At 36.3% G+C, this 19,116-nt stretch overlaps 3 protein-coding genes across 3 annotated transcripts in view; 2 read left to right on the top strand and 1 right to left on the bottom strand.

Moving 5' to 3' along the window:
- The first annotated feature begins 6,030 nt into the window (after positions 1-6,030).
- LOC121781053 (ycf20-like protein) lies at positions 6,031-8,662 on the top strand. Its single transcript, XM_042178735.1, has 4 exons — positions 6,031-6,106; positions 6,249-6,325; positions 7,653-7,817; positions 8,074-8,662. Exons 3-4 carry the CDS (start codon positions 7,669-7,671, stop codon positions 8,510-8,512), a joined length of 588 nt encoding a protein of 195 aa, XP_042034669.1. The 5' UTR covers positions 6,031-6,106; positions 6,249-6,325; positions 7,653-7,668; the 3' UTR covers positions 8,513-8,662.
- A 225-nt stretch (positions 8,663-8,887) lies between these two features.
- Positions 8,888-12,216, bottom strand: LOC121781557 (AP2-like ethylene-responsive transcription factor BBM). Its single transcript, XM_042179281.1, has 9 exons — positions 12,090-12,216; positions 11,750-12,011; positions 10,628-10,710; positions 10,504-10,512; positions 10,325-10,413; positions 10,172-10,245; positions 10,050-10,100; positions 9,855-9,931; positions 8,888-9,773 (listed from the first exon to the last, which is right to left on the bottom strand). The coding sequence occupies exons 1-9, from the start codon at positions 12,214-12,216 to the stop codon at positions 8,905-8,907; spliced, it is 1,641 nt and encodes a 546-aa protein (XP_042035215.1). The 3' UTR covers positions 8,888-8,904.
- A 6,738-nt stretch (positions 12,217-18,954) lies between these two features.
- The window catches only part of LOC121781556 (zinc finger MYM-type protein 1-like), an 822-nt gene continuing 660 nt past the window's right edge, over positions 18,955-19,116 (top strand). Inside the window, exon 1 of the mRNA XM_042179279.1 lies at positions 18,955-19,093. Within this exon, the coding sequence (XP_042035213.1) occupies positions 18,955-19,093 (139 nt within the window). The remainder of the gene's footprint in view (positions 19,094-19,116) is intronic.

Below are 19,116 nucleotides of genomic sequence, written 5' to 3'. Positions count from 1 at the left end.
ACTAATGTTATTTATTACTCATATTATAATTTAGTGGAGTATAATAAAATTTATATTTCACTAACTTTTCCCACGTTATAATTTAGTGGAGTACTAACATAAAAGTGCGAAATTTCTAATGAAACATGCAAGCTCAGTTTGAATTTCTAGTTATTTCAATACATGTTTTTGTCCTCAATGGATCAACTTCATAGTTTATACTCCATCCGTGAAACAATAAAAGTCACATTTTGTCATTTTGATCCATTCCACAATAAGAGTCACATTTCATTTTTACCATAAATAGTAAGTAGGTCATACATTTCACTACATCACGTCACTCACCTTCTATTATAAAATCAATATAAAAAAAATGGACTACATAATCCACTAATTTTACCAACCCACTATTCTTTATATTTTTTAAAACCCGTGTCCACACCAAATGTGATTCCTATTGTGGGACGGGGGAGTACATCTTAAGGCAAGTGCGAATTTCTAGTTTTTCCAATACCGTACAAATTTCTAATATTTCTATTTTGCAAATCTAGTGCGGATTTCTAGTTTTTGGTATCAAAAGTAAATAAATTTGATCAATATTCAAATATCTCTATTTTGCAAATCTAGTGTGAATTTCTAGTTTTTGGTATCAAAAGTAAATAATTTTGATCAATATTCAAAGTAATATGGATACACGATAATTTGATGTAGTATAATGCAATAAGTAAAATGACGCCATTGTAGTGGCGGTCACCCCTTCTCTAAAATAAAATTACATAATTTTAGTCACTAAGTTTATCTGAACTTATCTCTAATATGGGCAATTGAACCATAATTAAGATCTAAGTTTTATATTTTACTAAATTTGTCCAAAATGAAGCATTACATAATTACACTTCTTATTCTGTTTTGGTTCATCTATTAAATATGTCTCATTCATTTTCTATTAAACAACCATGCTCTTTTCTCTATTTTATACTCATGAAAATTAAAGGTGCGATGCACAACCAATGTCCATTAAAACTTTTTCTCTCTTTTCTCTATTTATACTCATGAAAATGAAAGGTTGTATAGTCATGAAGCATTATGTGTCAAACGGTAAATTGGATCGATAAAGAAGTCCTCTTATTCATTCATATGTTCATTATACATTAGCACTTATATATAGGATTAGGGAAGACTATACAAGGAAGAAGACAATTAATTACATTGATTTGGTATCTTCTATGTTTAGTAGAGAATGATCCCCCATATCTTCGGTAATTAGGAGGATATCCTCTGTGATCTTCGTGATCTTCTCCAACACTCCCCCTCAATTTAAGTAATGGGATTCCCGATACTTAACTTGCACAATACTTCCCGAAAGGACTTCGAGTTCACTGCCTTTGTCAATATGTCTGCCAGTTGATCTTCGGATTTGACATAAGGCATCTCAACGATCTTAGCTTCAATGTTGTCTTTTATGAAGTGCCTATCAACTTCCACATGTTTTGTACGATCATGTTGGACTGGATTTTCCGAAATGCTTATCGCCGTCTTATTATCACAGAACAGTTTGCACGTTTAGGATGAAAAAAGTTCCAACTCCTTCATAAGGTTCTGTAGCCACAGTAGCTAGGTCAGTCCACTCTTAATACCCCTAAATTTTGCTTCTGCGCTAGACAGTACCACCACCTTATGTTTCTTACTCCTCCACGTCACAAGGTTACCTCCTACAAAAGTAAAGTACCCTGCTGTAGACTTCCTATCATTTGGGTTTCCGGCCCAATCAGCATCAGTGAACCCATGTATCTGTAGGTGCTCATGCTTCTCAAAAAGGATCCCGTGTTCGGCTGTCCCTTTCAAGTACCGAATAATCCGTAAAACTGCCTCCCAGTGCTCCTCTTGGGGTGCGTGCATGAATTGGCTTACAACACCCACAACATAAGCAATATCTGGTCTTGTATGTGATAGATAGATCAACTTCCTGACCAATCGTTGGTATCTTCCTCTGTCAGTCTGCTTTGCCTTTTCCTTTCTCTGTAGCCCGTGGTTTTGAACCATTAGAGTATCTGCGGGTTTACAATCTATCATCCCAACTTCAGCAAGTAAATCCAGCACATATTTCTTCTGATTTATAAAGATTCCCTTCCTCGATCGCAGTACTTCTATCCCCAAAAAATACTTCAACGACCCCAAATCTTCATTTCGAATTCGCTGAATAGATTTTTCCTCAACTCCGCAATTTCTTCGGTGTCATCCCCGGTAAGAATCATGTCATCCACATATATGATCAGACACGTGAGTCAAACCAGGCTCTCGGGTACTGTTTCAGTCCATATAGGTCTTCTGTAGTCTACACACTTCTCCTCCCTGGAACTCGTCAGTGAACCCAGGCGGGGACTCCATAAAGACTGGTTTCGGCAATCTGTAGTCTACACACTTCTCCTCCCTAGAACTCGTCAGTGAACCCAGGCGGGGGCTCCATAAAGACTGGTTTCGGCAATTCCCCATGTAGAAAGGCATTTGTCACATCAAATTGATGAATTGACCAATCCTTGTCGGCAGGGATCGAGAATAGAACCCCAAGGGAAATTAATCCCAAGTTGCGCCTCTGATACGATCCCTATATCTTAGTATTTAGTTATCTTTTGATTCACTATATCTTTCCATATATTGTTTTCTTGGTCAATAAGTTAGGGTAGTAATTCTAGTATTATATATAGGATACCAGATGTTAAGGGCTTCCTCCCTCAACAGCCCCGATCTCTCTCTCGGCGGCAATCAAACTTCCCGACGCCCAATTTCAGGGTCGGCGGCGGCACGAACGGATTGTGTGCGGGAGACTTTCCCGTCAGGCAATCAAGTTCGTAGGTTATTTCACAAGATATCAACGAGATGTTGGGCAATCAATATTTTTTTTCATATATTGTTTTCTTGGTCAATAAGTTAGGGTAGTAATTCTAGTATTATATATAGGATAGATTGTTATCATTTTATGCAATCAATGAAATACAATATTATTTGAGCCCTAAAGAGTCTCACGGTTCCCTCACTTCTGATGCCGCTGCCCGACGGGAAGCCCCGCGCACAGCCGCCCAGATTTATCTGAACTTGATCTTGAGCTGCCCGACGGAAAGGTTTCCGCGCACAGCCAAATCTTGCCTCCGCCGATCCTACGATTGGACGCCGGAGAGGTTATCGATCGCCGAGTATCCTCGTCGATCATAGTTATGGGAAAAGCCCTTATCAACTGGTGCTTTCATCCTGTACTCATCCTCCGTCTTTGTTCATCCGTATCCCCCACATATATCTCCATTACCAAAAAAAACAAAAAAAAAAACTTTTTTAGCCTACACCTCCGATCCGCAACACAAATTCTCTACATCTTCTTTCATACATCAATTCAATTCATGGTCGATCCCACCACCAGCAATTGGGGCAACAGAGACAGCCCTGGGACCTGCCACGACAGAGACAATCAAGGGGAGTCCAGCCCTATGTCCCACAACAGCCACCACAACTCCGAGTGACGCCCTCTCGACTCGAGATGCCACAGCAGCACTACTCTAGAGTGGGGCGTTATGAACAATTGATCGATCTCTTGGATGCCGCTACCTCCAGGTTGGAATCACAATTTGAAGAAATCGATCGTCGTTTGACAAAATTGCAGGCATCGCCTAGGCGTCGTCCAACTTGCTGGGATCCGCCCTTCCAAACTTCCAGTAGCCGCGTTGGAGAGAGTCATGCTCCTCGGCTGCACAACCCACCACTATATGGGCAGCCGCCCTACACCAACATGGATTCCTCATATGTACCGCCGAGGTAATACAAGACCTCGGCTATTAGGCAACCCACCTATTCGTCGGACGTACCACCACGAAGTCCCCATGCTGAATTTCACCAATGGCGGCACGAATACAAACCCTCGCGGTCTACATCACCGCCGCAGGCAGGACACCGCCACTTAGCAGCGCCACTGACAGTTGCTGCTGCACCGCTGCCACCAATGCGATCAGATCGTCCGCCGAAGCAACCAAGTCCAGCATTACCCACAGAGTTGCCGCCCTCCGCCACACCGGGGGCTTACCGACCTTTGCAACCACTGCCCGTAACAACTCCAACATTGGCCGCTAATCCACATCCACAAGCCGGTGTCCCGATCTCAATGAAAAAGGAGGGGAAATTATTAGATGAGGTGTCGTCCCCACCAGTCGTGTTCTCGGCATCGTGCAACCCCAATATTATTGTCAAGGAAGAGACTTTGTTAGAAGATGGTGTTGCGAGGGAAAGGAAAACCGTAGATGGAGAAAAGTCGACTGCGATCGTGAAGGAAACAATTCTACTCAATGGTGATGAGAGTGGTTTGATGGAAGAAGCTATGAATTGCCTTCGTGAAGTATCGTATCCATCTGTCATGGTCTATGCACTTACTTGCGCTGGAGGATCGGAGATTACTAGGGAGGAGGCCGAAAGAGAGAATGATGATATAATTAAGAGGATCACATTGATTCGTTTGTGTGCTTTCGACCCTGGCATATGTGTCAGTTTTAGCAAACGAAATTGGGAATTTCTTGCTCTGCACTTGGAAGCAATGGATCTCCAGGTTGAGGATGAGAAACTGCACATTGACAATGTTCTCTGGAATGCTTTGAATATGCTGTCGGATGATGATACGGAGCTGCCACATGGAGGATTTATGAAGTGCTTGCTAGCCACAAAGACATTTAACATCGGGCTAAACATGCCGGCAAACCCTGTTGTCTTCACTAATGTTCAGAAATCTGATGGGGATTATTATGTCAGGAGACGTTTGCCTATTTGGCGTGCGTTCGATCCAGGAGGGTATAGCTCGCCAACGCTTCTGGTCGTGATGCTCGTCATGGTGTCGTGGATTCCCACCTTGAGGACAAGGTGGATTTCAACCGTGGGGGAGTTGATACGATTCCTATATCTTAGTATTTAGTTATCTTTTGATTCACTATATCTTTCCATATATTGTTTTCTTGGTCAATAAGTTAGGGTAGTAATTCTAGTATTATATATAGGATAGATTTTTATCATTTTATGCAATCAATGAAATACAATATTATTTGAGCCCTAAAGAGTCTCACGGTTCCCTCACTTCTGACGCCGCTGCCCGACGGGAAGCCCCGTGCACAGCCGCCCAGATTTATCTGAACTTGATCTTGAGCTGCCCGACGAAAAGGTTTCTGCGCACAGCCAAATCTTGCCTCCGCCGATCCTACGATTGGACGCCGGAGAGGTTATCGATCGCCGAGTATCCTCGTCGATCATAGTTAAGGGAAAAGCCCTTATCAGCCTCCCAGGGGTCGAACTTGTGACCTCTAGGATGGACGCGGTATCCAGCGCTCTTTACCGCTAGGCAAAGGGGCGTTTTATAATAAAATGTACGTAAAATAAATTGATGGTACATGAGTCATACCTGTCATTTATGATAAAAATAAAATAAGACTTTTAACTGGAAGGTATCAAAATGGCAAAATAGTACTCCCTCCATCTTAACTAAGTTGAGTCGTTTTGAGACATCCTAACAAAATTGAGTCATTTCCCTTTTTAACAAAAAATAAAATATCCAGCCACTCTTACTTTATTCATCTACTCTCCTATTTTATGTTACTTTCATACTACACCCTCCGTTCAATAATAATAAAGTCATTTTGCCATTTTGGTACGTTCTATAGTAATTGAGTCATTTCGCTTTTTAGTAAAAGTAAACATAATTTTTCATACCTACTTTACCCTCTCTTACTTTTTTTTCTCTCTTCGTCCCTATAACTTTTTATTTTTTCACTTTATTCTCTCTACTTAACTTATCTAATACTCCCTTCGTCTCGGACTACTTGCACTTATTTCCTTTCTGGGCGTCCCAAGTTATTTGCACTCTTTTCATTTTTAGTAAAAATTATCACCTACAGCCGCAATTGTTGACTTTACTATACACCCATTCCTTAATCTTCGTGCCGAAAAGGAAATGTGCGAGTAGTCCGGGACGGAGGGAGTACAATTTTTCTTAATAGTAATGGAACGGATGGAGTACAGTCTATTCAACGCATTTCGTTGAAGTATACACTTTTTAACGAACGCCTTGTACTGACTCACGCACGTCGTCTCGTCATCGGGGCTGGTGGGTTTCCGATTCTGAGCTCAATTTGGTTAAATTCAACAATCTATCTTATCCAAAAAGACGACAATTTTATTCTTGATGTAATTGCAGCAGCTGACGATTTCTGTAGATTGTTCTTATCTTTGCATTTTTTTCCAATTAGGATGAATTGGCGTGTTGATTTTGTGCCTTTCTCGTTTTTGATAACTAAGAAGCCGAGTCTATGCAGTTGTTTTGCAGGTAACTGAAACTCCTATTTCTTTGAATACATGTGTAAAATAGTTTTTCCAACATTCTTAAAGATTGCAGGCTTTTCTTTCCACCTCACAAGGCAATCTTTCCTTTTTATAAACTTGGATAATGGGTGTACCAGTTGATGCTCTGCTGCAAATGTTGAAGCATAGAAATGAATTACTCCCTTGATAGTTGAACTACATTTTTATGTGCTTGAAATTTGGGTGTATATCTCAATGTTTCTGTATTCTGTTTAGACTATTTTGTTTTAAAATGATGGTACCTTCAGGCTCTGAATCTGTTAGAGCATGTTCCTATTATAAGATACATACCGAACACAAGAATTCAACCAAAAGACAAGACTAGTCTATTAGGAGAGAGAGGCCATTTAGTTTATATAGACCACACCAGTGTTCTCACAATGGGGCACTGTAACATTCGACCCTCCATTAAGGCCCTTGGGTCACCACTCTGAGTCGGCCCCAAACGTACTCGTTGGTCACCATGAGTTCTTTGCCTGGCCACCACTCAGAGTTGTTTGGCTCAATGAAAGCACCAATGATACAACCAATGATACAGTTCAAAAAGACTAGTTTGTTAGGAGATTGAGCCCATTTAGTCTATATAGACCACACCAGATGTTCTCACAATCGATGTAGGACATTGAATCCGTAACATTATCATTTCTTATAAGTTGTCCTAAATTTGGTATAGTGGAACCTTTTTATCCTCTAGGGATGCTTTCTTTTGAGGATTAGCTAGATAGATAAAAATAATGTAGGTTAATCCCTTGTTTACTTTTAAGGATTGGCTATTCCGCGTTTTGTTATAACTCCCATCATTTGAGTCAATTTTGCTTGATTTTCATCCCATCAAAAAGGTGGGATTGGACATTGGAGAAATCCTAGTAATGGTGATAAAATTAGTCAATCTTCATAAAAAGTAAATACCCCCCGAGAGATTCTAGATCAGATGCCTATATTTCGTATCTTATTTTACTAAAAACACAACGTCACTCTACATGTACCAATATACTAATTTCATGTCCTGCTATTTTATACCTGGTGTGTGCATCTTTATGCTAGGGTTCTCGTTGTCATTAGTCGGCTCTAGAATCTTTTTTTTTCGGTTTGGGATAAAATTTAAGCAATTGGACATTGGAGGATTTAAAGATGCTCATAAGTTTCAGTGGTGTTTGCCCTCGGTGGCATGCAGTAATATTCCGTTTATTTCACTGTGTCGGCTTTTCAAAGTAGATGCCTGCTCAACAGTGCTGTTAGATTCTTAGAACATTATGTTCTCTACTTGTTTCTTATCATATGTTTTTTTGCAGTTGACTGACCAGCCAAATGGATATGATACTGATGCAGTCTATATCCCTCGTTAATGAAAGATCTGAGAAACCAGTTGTGCTTCCTAGGCAGAGTTGTGTCTGTCAAAATCTTATCTTTATGCAAAACTTAAAGATTCAGAAACTTGATTCATCTTGTAGAAACAGGTATAAATCTCTGCGGGGGGACTCGGGAATGTTTTGGCTTCTGTTGTGCAATTTTCATTCATTTTCTACCATATCTTTTCCATTTTTGCATCTTGGTTCCTGCTTTTTTATTTTTTTCCTTGGAATTTCTCTGAGGTTGGGTTGAGAATTTTAGTGAGATGGCACTTATTCTGCGATACATTTTTCCCTGCTCATTTTCTGCAAGTTGTGAGCATACTGAGTGGACTTCCATGCCGTGTGTTTTGTCCTGAAACAGTTCATTGTCGAGTAGACGAAGAAGTGGTATAGCATTTGCATTGAATACTGATGGAATTACAGACAACAATGACCAAGGCAGCGCCAATGGAGACAACTCTGTTCTTGGCGCAACTCGTTTGGGGAGGATAGTTAGTGCAGGTGGTAAAGAGCTACTGAGTAAACTGAACTCCGCTAGAAAAAACTTCCCCATGAAGGTTTTTCTCCTGCTCCTGGGCTTCTACACGGCTAATGCTCTTGCAACGATCCTTGGCCAGACGGGCGACTGGGATGTGCTTGTAGCTGGTGTCGTAGTAGCTGCAATAGAGGGTATTGGCATGCTGATGTACAAAAAGCCCATGAGAACAGGGAGATTGCAATCTCTAGTGGTAATGATCAACTATTGGAAAGCTGGTATTTGCTTAGGCTTATTTGTTGATGCTTTTAAGTTAGGTAGTTGAATTTCTGCCATGGGAGCATTCTTCCTACTCAGAAACAAGGTATTGTGTGTAAATCATTTAGTTTACTTCTAGAAAATGAACATTCATAGGCTTCTGTAAAATTCAGGCTACCAATTTGCCATAATCCGAATGTTGAGATTGTTTTGTCCAGCAAAAAGCATGTAGTTACTACCTGATGCTGAAAGGGTTAGGCGAGACAAAGATGATCGACAATTGTCAGGAAAATAACTTTCTTTTTTTGTTACTTTGAATAGACTACATTCATCCAGAGTTCCCAAAATTCATAGCCATAATGACTATTGATGAACTCTAGCTATAATACCTTAATGCAATCTGATTGCTTCAAGCAGCATAGATATATGATCTGAAAGAGTTTTAGGGTCCAAGGCTTCTCATGCAGCAGTGAGGCCGAGCTTCATGTGTCGTTCCACACTGAAAGTCGAGGCCACTTGATTCCCAGCCCCATTTTTTGCTCTTGCAGCTGCCAAGCCAGTTGGGACAACAGAAGGAATCCTGGTAGTAGAAGTTGAGCCTTGATCATAAAGATTATTGGTAGCCTTTGCTAGATTTGATGATGGATCCTGAGATTGGTGGTGAAGATTTCTTGCCTGGTTATGTGCATCTGCTGATCTAAACATGGTCTCATAATCAAGAAACTTCCCCTCATCATTTCCAAGAAAATAGCCATTGCCATGGCGTTGATTACCATCTTGAACGATCAACGCCCCCACCGCTGGCACCATGCTGCCATCCCCATACGAATTGCTGTTAGAACCTGGGCTTTGCTCAATGTTTGAGGAATCTAACCCTGTGATATTGTGCAGAAGAGACGGCTGCATGAAATTATGTGTGTTTCCCAGGTGAAGCTGATGGTTGATCTCGTTGTAGGCGTGACCAACGTAGGGGTCGTGCTCCTGCTTGCACCACAGCATCTGATGAGCATAAGGGTACATGCTCAAAGGCTGAGATTGCTGGAATGCCACGGTCGGCCATTGATGGGTGTTGGCACTCCCAAATCCACTCATCTGTCCCTCTGTAAGGTGCATGTTCAAGTTTTTCTCACTGGCACGGTAAAGGTCCATAGCCATCTCTGCATTTTCAGCGTCTTTAAGGCGCTTTGCAGCGCCCCGTATGGGGAGAGTGCTGCTCTCAAGTATGCTCTTCACATCATACCGGTTAACTTCAAAATTTGTGACTGCGCTCAGGCCACGGAATTTGATTGCTGCGACGTCGTAGGCCTCTGCAGCCTCCTCCTCAGTGCCTTTCCGAATGTGGAGGAATCAGCAATGTAAGTAATTTTTAGTGAAATAATGTAAGAAAAATGTTGTTGAAAGATGCTTACTGAAAGTGCCTAGATAGAGATCTTTGTTGCCTGCAACTCTACCTATTCTTGCTTGCCATCTCCCTTGCTGATGGTGTCTGCTTATAATACATTTTTTCCAGACACAAATGCAACAACATTGTATAATGTAAGAGACAATAAATTCATCATACAAAATTAAACAATCTTAATCATTTGGTTCTATCATGTTTGTACCTTGTAACTCCTCTATAAATGGATGCTCCACGAGAGAATCCACTGCTTTTTCTGAATGATAAGATAGTTGTTTTCATTAATTAATTGTTTTCAAAGTTAATGTAAAGTAATCTCAGTTTTACCTTCTAATTGATGCTACAAATTCCTGCCTTGTCATATTCTTCATGCCCTCAATTTCTTTCTCATAGTTACTAATCTGAAAGCATTGCAAATTTGAGAAATTTCAAAACAAAGTAAGATATATTGATATATACACACAATGAAAATCTACTAACAGGAAAATTGGTAGTGGTGGTAGTTCCCCAGTATTTAAGTGCTGACAAATCATAAGCTCGAGCAGCTTTGTCTTCGTTGTCATAACCTCCTGTGACATTATAAATAATTTAAACATTTAAATCCAGAGTAAAATATTTGTGAAGATGGAAAATGAAAAAAAAGGCAAGAGTTTATTTACCTAAGTAGACTGCAGTGATGAGGTTCCAATAGAGAGACAAGGAAACAAGGGTTAAAATCAAGAAAGTGGAGTATTTTATTGGTAATAATTAATGGCAGACAATTGTTCTCTCTTCTCATCATACCTTGCCTTCCTTTCCGGCTTTGTCCCTCTCTTCTGCAACTATTATCCCACAAATGTGCTTCATATCTCCCTGTCCATCTATGCCTGCAAAACCCACAAAACCTTCATTATGCTTTCGATGCCCAATCATTTTTCTCTATTTACTTGGTACCTACTTGCTATCCCCGTCTCACAATAAGAGTCATATTTTGCCATTTCAGTCTGTTCTACAATAAGAATTACATTAAAATATTTTTACGTAAATAGACTCCACTATCCACCAACTTATTCTACTCATATTTTATTATAAAACTACTAATATATATAGGACCCATAGTCCACTAACTTATTTGACCACTTTTCTTTACATTTCTTAGAACTCATGCCCACACCAAATGTAACTCCTACTGTGGGACGGATGTAGTATTTATTCAGTCTCTAGTTAACACACTAAATATCTCTTTCTTAATCTACATGCCAAAAAAAATAATGCACCGGTATGCCCTTCGTTGATTAAGCTAAGAATCTCAATTTCAAGTTAACAAAATTATTGGTTATTTACGAAAAAAATAGACAAACACACATGTATTACAAAGTAAAGATTAAACCCAATATTTTCTGTGTGCTAATGGTAATGTATTCAATGCTATGCCCTTTTCAATCAGAGAAATTTTGAAATATAGATCTCAATTCGCTAACCTTTCAAAATTCAACAAATTGAGACCCATATTCTAAAATTTGTCCTTCAATTAAAACTATTTGTTAATTTACAAAATAAACACATAAAATAGTGATCATTACAAAGTAGAGACTAATATCAAAATATTATGTGTATATGCCCTCTTCAATCAGAGAAATTTCGAAATATGGATCTCAATTCGCTAACATTTCGAAATTCAATAAATTGAGACCCATATTCTAAAATTTCTCCTTCAATTAAAACTATTTGTTAAGTTACAAAATATACACACAAAATAGTGATCATTACAAAGTAGAGACCAATATCAAAATATTATGTGTATGTAAAAATAGAGGCTTCAGTTTCTAATCAACTTTCACAACAACAAGCATTCAAATTATGTCTTTGTAAAGAGAACACACACAATATTAATGACTACTACAAAGTAGGGATTGATTAATTAACCTTGTTACACCTCGGTAGATCGAAGTTCTTTGTCCGAATGTGTCAATAGATCGCCTTGGCACAGATTCTACTGCTGCATTTCCCATTTTGTTACCGTTGTTTCCATTATTTGAAGCTGAATCTTCATGCATAGTAAGCTGATTTTTGTGCTCTTGATGATTTACACCAAGAAAATTTTCTAGTTTAGGCCTGTTTTTATCTTCCAAGTTTTGGCTGCTGCTGCGTGAGACTATATTCGTGTTCAGATCATTCATCTTCCAATCTGCAAAACATATAGTAGTAACAAATAAAGTGAAAAAAATGTTTGTTTTTAATGATTTTTGGGGAAATAAGGAATAACCTTGAGAGTGAGGGTTTGAGTCAAGAATTGGAATGGCTGAATCAAAAGGGAGATCAAAGCATGATAAACTTTGAGGAGGGTTTTGTTGATCTTGAGGAGACAGAGAGAATCCCAACCAATTAGACATTCTAATCTGTGTGTATGAAGTTTTTTCAAAGAAAGAAAAGACAACAAAGTTATGTTAGATTCTGTCAGTATGAGAAGATGATGATCAGAACTAGAATGAATTCTTGAATAAAGATGAAATGGGAAAAAATGAAGGGTTTGAGTGTTAGTTTGAGGAGAGATTTGGAGGAGGAAGTGATGAAGAAGATGAAATGGCTTCCAAAAAATGAAAGGAATTTATTTTGTTCAATGCTGATTATATAGGCACAATTTTCCACTTATATAGGTACAAATATATATAGAGATATTAATAAAATAAGGGTGATAATGTGTTGCAGTAGAAGACGCTTTGACTGGTATTCCATACAAATACTACTTGCTGACAAAAGTAAGAACGAGATCTTCTATTAATTAATTTATTTTAATTTCTACTTTTAATTGTTTTTTTACTAGTATTTATATCGTCCAAGTATAATAGTATCGTAAGTGTGCTGGATAGCATGCACATACACTAATAAGGTCATAAATATACAAACATAATTAATTAATTAACCAGCCTTTATAGATTCTGGTTTTGAAGCATGCACCGTTAGTTAATGTAATGTTGAACTTCTTATTAGGGTTTGTAAGTAGTAGGCTTTGCTTAGTCACAAACTAGTGTTTAAGGTACACGAGCATTATTCTCATTTGAAAACAAATTATTTCATTGACCATTTTAGTACAAAAAGTTACTCTTAAGGTCACTTAAAGACATGATATACTTAATAGTATTGTAATGTAAAAATATAAATTATATTAATAAAGTTAAACATTAATATATATTTTAAAACTATTTTACTTGATAATACATACTTACTCATGGTGAGTTGAGATTCGATGAACTCACAAATACTCTCTCCGTCTCAAAAATTTTGTCACACCTTGACCGGACACGGGTTTTAAGAAATGTAATGGAAAGTGAGTTGAAAAAGTTAGTGGAGAATGAGTCCTACTTTTATATATTAGTTTTATAATGAAATGTGAGTGCGAATGAGTTAGTGGAATATGAGTCCACAACTAAAACTGGTAAAAAGTGAAATATGACAAAGTTTGTGGGCGGACGAAAATAGAGAAATGTGACAAAATTTAAGGGATAGAGGAAGTATATCATTTATGGTGATATAGGGTTGCTAAATTGTTTCAATAATGTATTGATTTAAGAGTGTCTAGATAACTATATCAATAATATTGATGATCAATTTGATGATAACCATAAATTTGTATTGGAAATTTATATTCGCAATCATTATGCATAAAAGGTTGTATCAATTGATAAAATATTTATGGGCTGGTATTAGTTAATGTGATTAATTCGTATTCATAAGTCATACCGTTTTGATTTTCAGATCATTAATATTCTAGTGTTATGTTCACCATATACAAGACAACTGATGAATTATACTCTAATCCAACCAATACTTTAATTTCCCCATAATAAAAAACGATCATTAATTGAAGAAATATGCTTGTGTTGAATATGCTACCAATGTTACCATTTGAGAATACACTCGGGGCCGGGAGTGTTCAGTTTGCAAGATTGTATACGGAAATTAAATATATAATGTGTTTGGTTCATGAAATTTAATATCACAACTGAATTCTGGATAGATAATCATGGGATAATTAGTCATAACTAACCCATATGACTAGAATAATCTCACAATTATTTTATCTAGAAAATCGAACACCACCTCCACATACAACATAGGTATTGTGTATATATCAATAGGTATTGTGTATATATCAATACAACAAAAAGAGGTCAATGTCATTTTTAATGTTATTAAGGACACTAATTTGTGTTTCTAATTATACCACCAACGCTTTATAAAGTGTAATTATTATTTGTTTTAATTAAAATTAGAGGATGCATATGGAAGTGTTTTAAAAATGCAAAAGATTAAGAAGATTAAAACATTTGTATATAAAAACTAAATAATGACAGAGAAGAGATTAATTTCATTAAAAGTTTTATGGCGAAAATGAAGTTAAACTAAAATTATAGAAATTATAGCTAAAAACCATTTCTTTACTCTGGATGGCCTTGGTAGGATAGGAAGTTGTGGGAAGTGGTATTGCACTGGAGAAATCGTGGGAGAGCACCCGTGCCTCCTTGCAAACAAGAAACAAGCACTATCCCAAATTTAAATTATTCCTTATTATATTTTGATAAATATTATTTGAACTTGTAGAAATTGCCCAATTCTTAGCACAGTCTTCAATGAAAATCAGTCCTCCCTCTTTCTAAATCATAATCCAATATAAAAATTGCACTATTGATTCGAGAGGCCAAGAGGTTATTGCTCACGCCTTTTCCATTTACAAATGCACCTTATTAAAAACCAAATAATTCTCTTTCCTTTTTCTACTAAAGTTTAGAGTCATATGCTCTCATCGTCCCATTAAAAATAAGACACTTAATTTTCGGCAAGAGCTTTTATGATAAAAGTGAAATAAAATTCCTATGCTGTAATAGACTAAAATGACAAAATAGGAGTAGGACAGCTTATTATGGGAAGGAAAGAGTAATTTTCTATTTTAATACATTTATTAGCAATTTCAAATTTTAAAATTCCTATTATGTAATAGACTAAAATGACAAAATAGGAGTAGGACAGCTTATTATGGGACGGAAAGAGTAATTTTCTATTTTAATACATTTATTAGCAATTTCAAATTTTAAAGGAGTATTACACAATTGAAATCTAAAAAAGTCTTGTGTACACAACTATACAAGGGCTATTTAGCACAAATACTTTCTTTTTACTATTAAATGCAAGTTTCCAACATGGAATTGAAGGGTAAATCTTTGGACACTATCAGATGGCATTCGGTCATGATAAATTGATGATACACTTTTTTGCCCAAAAATAAAAAAGTAAAAATGTAAAAAAAAGTACTCCATCCGTCCCTTAAGAATATGTACTCTTTTCTTTTTTATCCGTCTCATAAGGATATGCACTTTCTAATTTTGAAAAGTCTTTTCTCTTTAATGAGGTGGTACACATTCTCTACTAACAATACTTTTTTTACTTTTTTCTCTCTACATCTCTCTTACTTCACCAATTTTCTATTAAAATTCGTGTCGATCCCAAAGTGCATATATTTTTTTAGGACGGAGGGAGTAATCCTCACTACACGAGCACGAGCGAATGCCATTGGATATATCCTTTTGTATTTGTAGACACAAATGTGGGAATGCTCATTTTGTCCAACTCTTAGATTCAATTTGTTAATGTTTGTTTGTTTGTTTGTTTGACTGATGGTGTTGGGATTTACCCCTACTCTTCTGACTGGACCACCCTTGATGAATTCACCTCCCAATCCCTAGTCTCTTTCAATAATATACAAATATATCCTCATTTTGTCTAATCTTAGTAGAGTTTGATGAATTCACCTCCCAATCCCTAGTCTCTTTCAATAATATACAAATATATCCTCATTTTGTCTAATCTTAGTTGAGCTATATTTATTTTTTATCGTATGTTATTGAGTCGTTTTCTTTTCATGACAAATGAATATTAATATATGTTCCTTTATTTTCTCTGTAATTATTTATTTTATTTTATGTTTACTTATCTACTTTATTCATTTTTCTAATTTACATTATTTTTTTAAATTTTATTTTATCTCCAATTAACTCACTAAACACTCAATCCTAAATCTTCTTACTAAAAGAAATGTTTTAATTACTGTGGGACAGAGAAAATATATACTCTCATGTATTTTATTCTCTTTCATTATTATGTCATTTTGTTTATACTTTATTTATTTCACTTAACTCACTAAACACTCATTCCTTAATCTTCGTGTCTAAAGAAATATTTCAACTACAATGTGATGGAGAAAATATATTTACTATAATATACTACTCCACCCGCTCCGGCTAAGATGAAACATTTCTTAGTCGGCACGAGATTTTGGGAATTATTGGTTAATGTAGTTAATTGGAGACAAAAATGGGGGGGTGTGAGTATTAATTGGAGAGAATGTTACCCAAAATAGAAATGTGTTATCTTGGTTGAGACAAACTACTGGTGGAGGTTGGTTATGACTAATTATCATATATTTATCCATCTGGATTAAGTTGTGAAATTCAATCTCATAAACCAAACATAATATATATTTAATCATGAGATAAAATCTTACAAACTGAACATGCATATAGTATATTAAAAATATATTAGGGCTCAACAAACTACACGACTTCGAAGTTGGTGAAAAACAAGAAATCATTTTGGGATGGAATTCACAACCGTGTATGTCATGGGTATGTATTTTTACATACTCATAGGCTTCGTTTGATTGTACAGATAAGATAGTGCAAGAAAACTAGATAAAGATAGTGTTTTCTGGCCGAAAGTATGATAGTGTCAAGATAGTCTTTTAAAAATATTGTTTGATACACAAAATAGGTTTTATGGATATAAAATTGTAAAGACAAAAATACCCTTATACATTTTATTTCGTTATAGATCTTAATGTATAGATTTTTTAATTAATTTAATTGTATAATTGGTTAATTAAATAAATTGAATGACTCACGATTGATTTGGTAAATTTTATTAATAATTACAGCAAAATTGATTTAATTATTCTTCATTAAGGTACATAATTAAAGGTTAATTATATTAATCTTCTTCTTCTCTAAATCCTAACAATTCCATCCTAGATCATATTCAAAATATCATTAAAAAAAGAAGATTTGTAAGACAACACAAACCCATAGAATTTTGTCGATAGAACACACAACAAATCGAGAAACTCCCGCCCCAATCTACGAGAAATCGATGAGTTGTGAAAAACAAAAAACTAATGTAGTTAGAAAAATCCTCATCTACGGTGGATGAAGAAATCTTCTACAGGCGGAGGAAGAAATCTGTCGACGGGCGAGAAACTACAATCAAACAGCGGCGAGGCTTTGAAATCGTTTGGTTCTCGTCACTTCCCCCTAAGAAGAACACAAAAGAGGCCCAAATCAACAAAATCGGTCGCGGGGCGGTGGATGTGTCTGACAGCAGCTCGCAAAAGCAACACCACTACTATTGCCGGGAGAGACGATGGAAGCACTGTGGTCTTCTTTCTTGGTAGAGTAGAGAGAGGGTGAGAGGAAGAGGGAATTACAGAAGAGAGATATGGTAAAATTGAGTTGCAGAAGAGAGAGAAAGTGGGGGTGGAAGTGGGTGAGAGAAGAGAGTTGCAGAGAGATAGAAAGGAGGGCAATTATGACTATCATGAACAAAAAGTCTACTATCGGAGGATTTTAGTGAGATAGTGTAATCCCAAATTTCTGGTTAGTCCATCGGGCCTAGGCGGGCTTTTTACTTTTTTTCGGGCTTAGAGATAGGAATATCATGACAACCAAACAAGATATACACATGGATAAGAGGGACTATCTAACCCTATCATGGCAACCAAACCAACTCATAGCATACACGACACACACACGTGATACACACAATACACACCCATATAACACGCATAGTGCACAAGCACATAAGAAATGATGTGGTTTTGAGTATCACTGAAAGAATTCATGTTGTACATGTTACAAAGAATTATAAAAAAAAATTTGTAGAAAAAAAATTTGTAGAATGAATCAGAATTTGACAAAACTTTGTAATTTAAATTACTATATTCCTAAATTTACCGCAATAGTACTTTTTAACCTAAAAATTAAATGTGCCAAAAACAAAATTTTAAATATAATTCAAAAATTTATTGAACATGAATAAATATTCATCTAATTGGCAAGTAAGAAGTGAAGGGAAATAATAAAACACATGTACACCAAAAAAGATTTAGTAATGAGCAACATGATCAGGGGCGGACACACATACAAAGAGGGTAGGGCTGAAGCCCTTACCCAACTTTTTTTTTATACTTTCAAAATTTTCAAAATTTTAAAAAATTATGTTAAGCCCTTACCAAATAATGCTACTAAAGAACAAATTATTTTGGATGAATAATTGTATGGGGCTGAAAATTAAAGAAAGGAAAAGTTAAAATTTACCGAAGAAATATAACAATGGCGTTGGAGATTGGAGAAGCATAAGAAAGAAGAAGAGTATTTTCATACATAAATTAATATAAAGGTAAAAGTCACATGGACCCCACTTTAAGTGCTTTGACCGGTTCGTAACTAATTAAAAAAGATTGTACTCTAAAAGTGTTAGTTACTTTTTAAAGTGAAACACGTTTTTGTTATTAAATTTTAGTAAAAGGAGTTTACATTTTAATTGGCACACATGTTTTTAAGATTTTAAAAATTAAAAAAGAGAAACAGATGGGTTTTTTCATTTTGAAGTTTACAGCGGCGCGGCGATACAGAAACAGCGCCATTTTGTAAAAGTGGGGTTTGAGTCTTTGAAACTTTAGAGAAATTAATATTCAAATTCTACACAAATTGTGAGGTAAGGAGTTTATTAAAGTTATTAATTTTATATTCTATTTATTGTTTTTGTAAAATTTTGATAGAATAGTTGCGTGCCAAAAAAGTTATAACAATGGTTAGTTGCAAGCTAATATTTGTGATTGTAGTATAGAATACAGTTTATATTAGTGAGTGTTGATAGTATCTTTATATCTTATGGAGTTATGTATATAAACTAATATTGTACTTCTCTCGTCATTGCTTAGATTGAACGTATAGGATGGAACGCTTCTTAAAAAAAATCGTCAGGATGAATTTTCATCTCCAAGTGAACCCATTGTTGAAGCAATGGAAAATCAGCCCCGAAGAGAAGTTGAGTTGAACTTGAATGATATTGTTGGTGATCTGGGAAAACGCAAGCCAATTGAAGAGTTCAATGTTTCAATTCGAGATAGAGTCCGAAGAGAGTACTTGAACAAGGGCCCTTGTAACCAATTGGCATAAGTATGA

This window comes from Salvia splendens, chromosome 20 (assembly GCF_004379255.2).
Source record: "Salvia splendens isolate huo1 chromosome 20, SspV2, whole genome shotgun sequence".
Lineage (NCBI taxonomy): Eukaryota > Viridiplantae > Streptophyta > Magnoliopsida > Lamiales > Lamiaceae > Salvia > Salvia splendens.
This window is presented reverse-complemented; position numbering and strand designations above follow the sequence as displayed.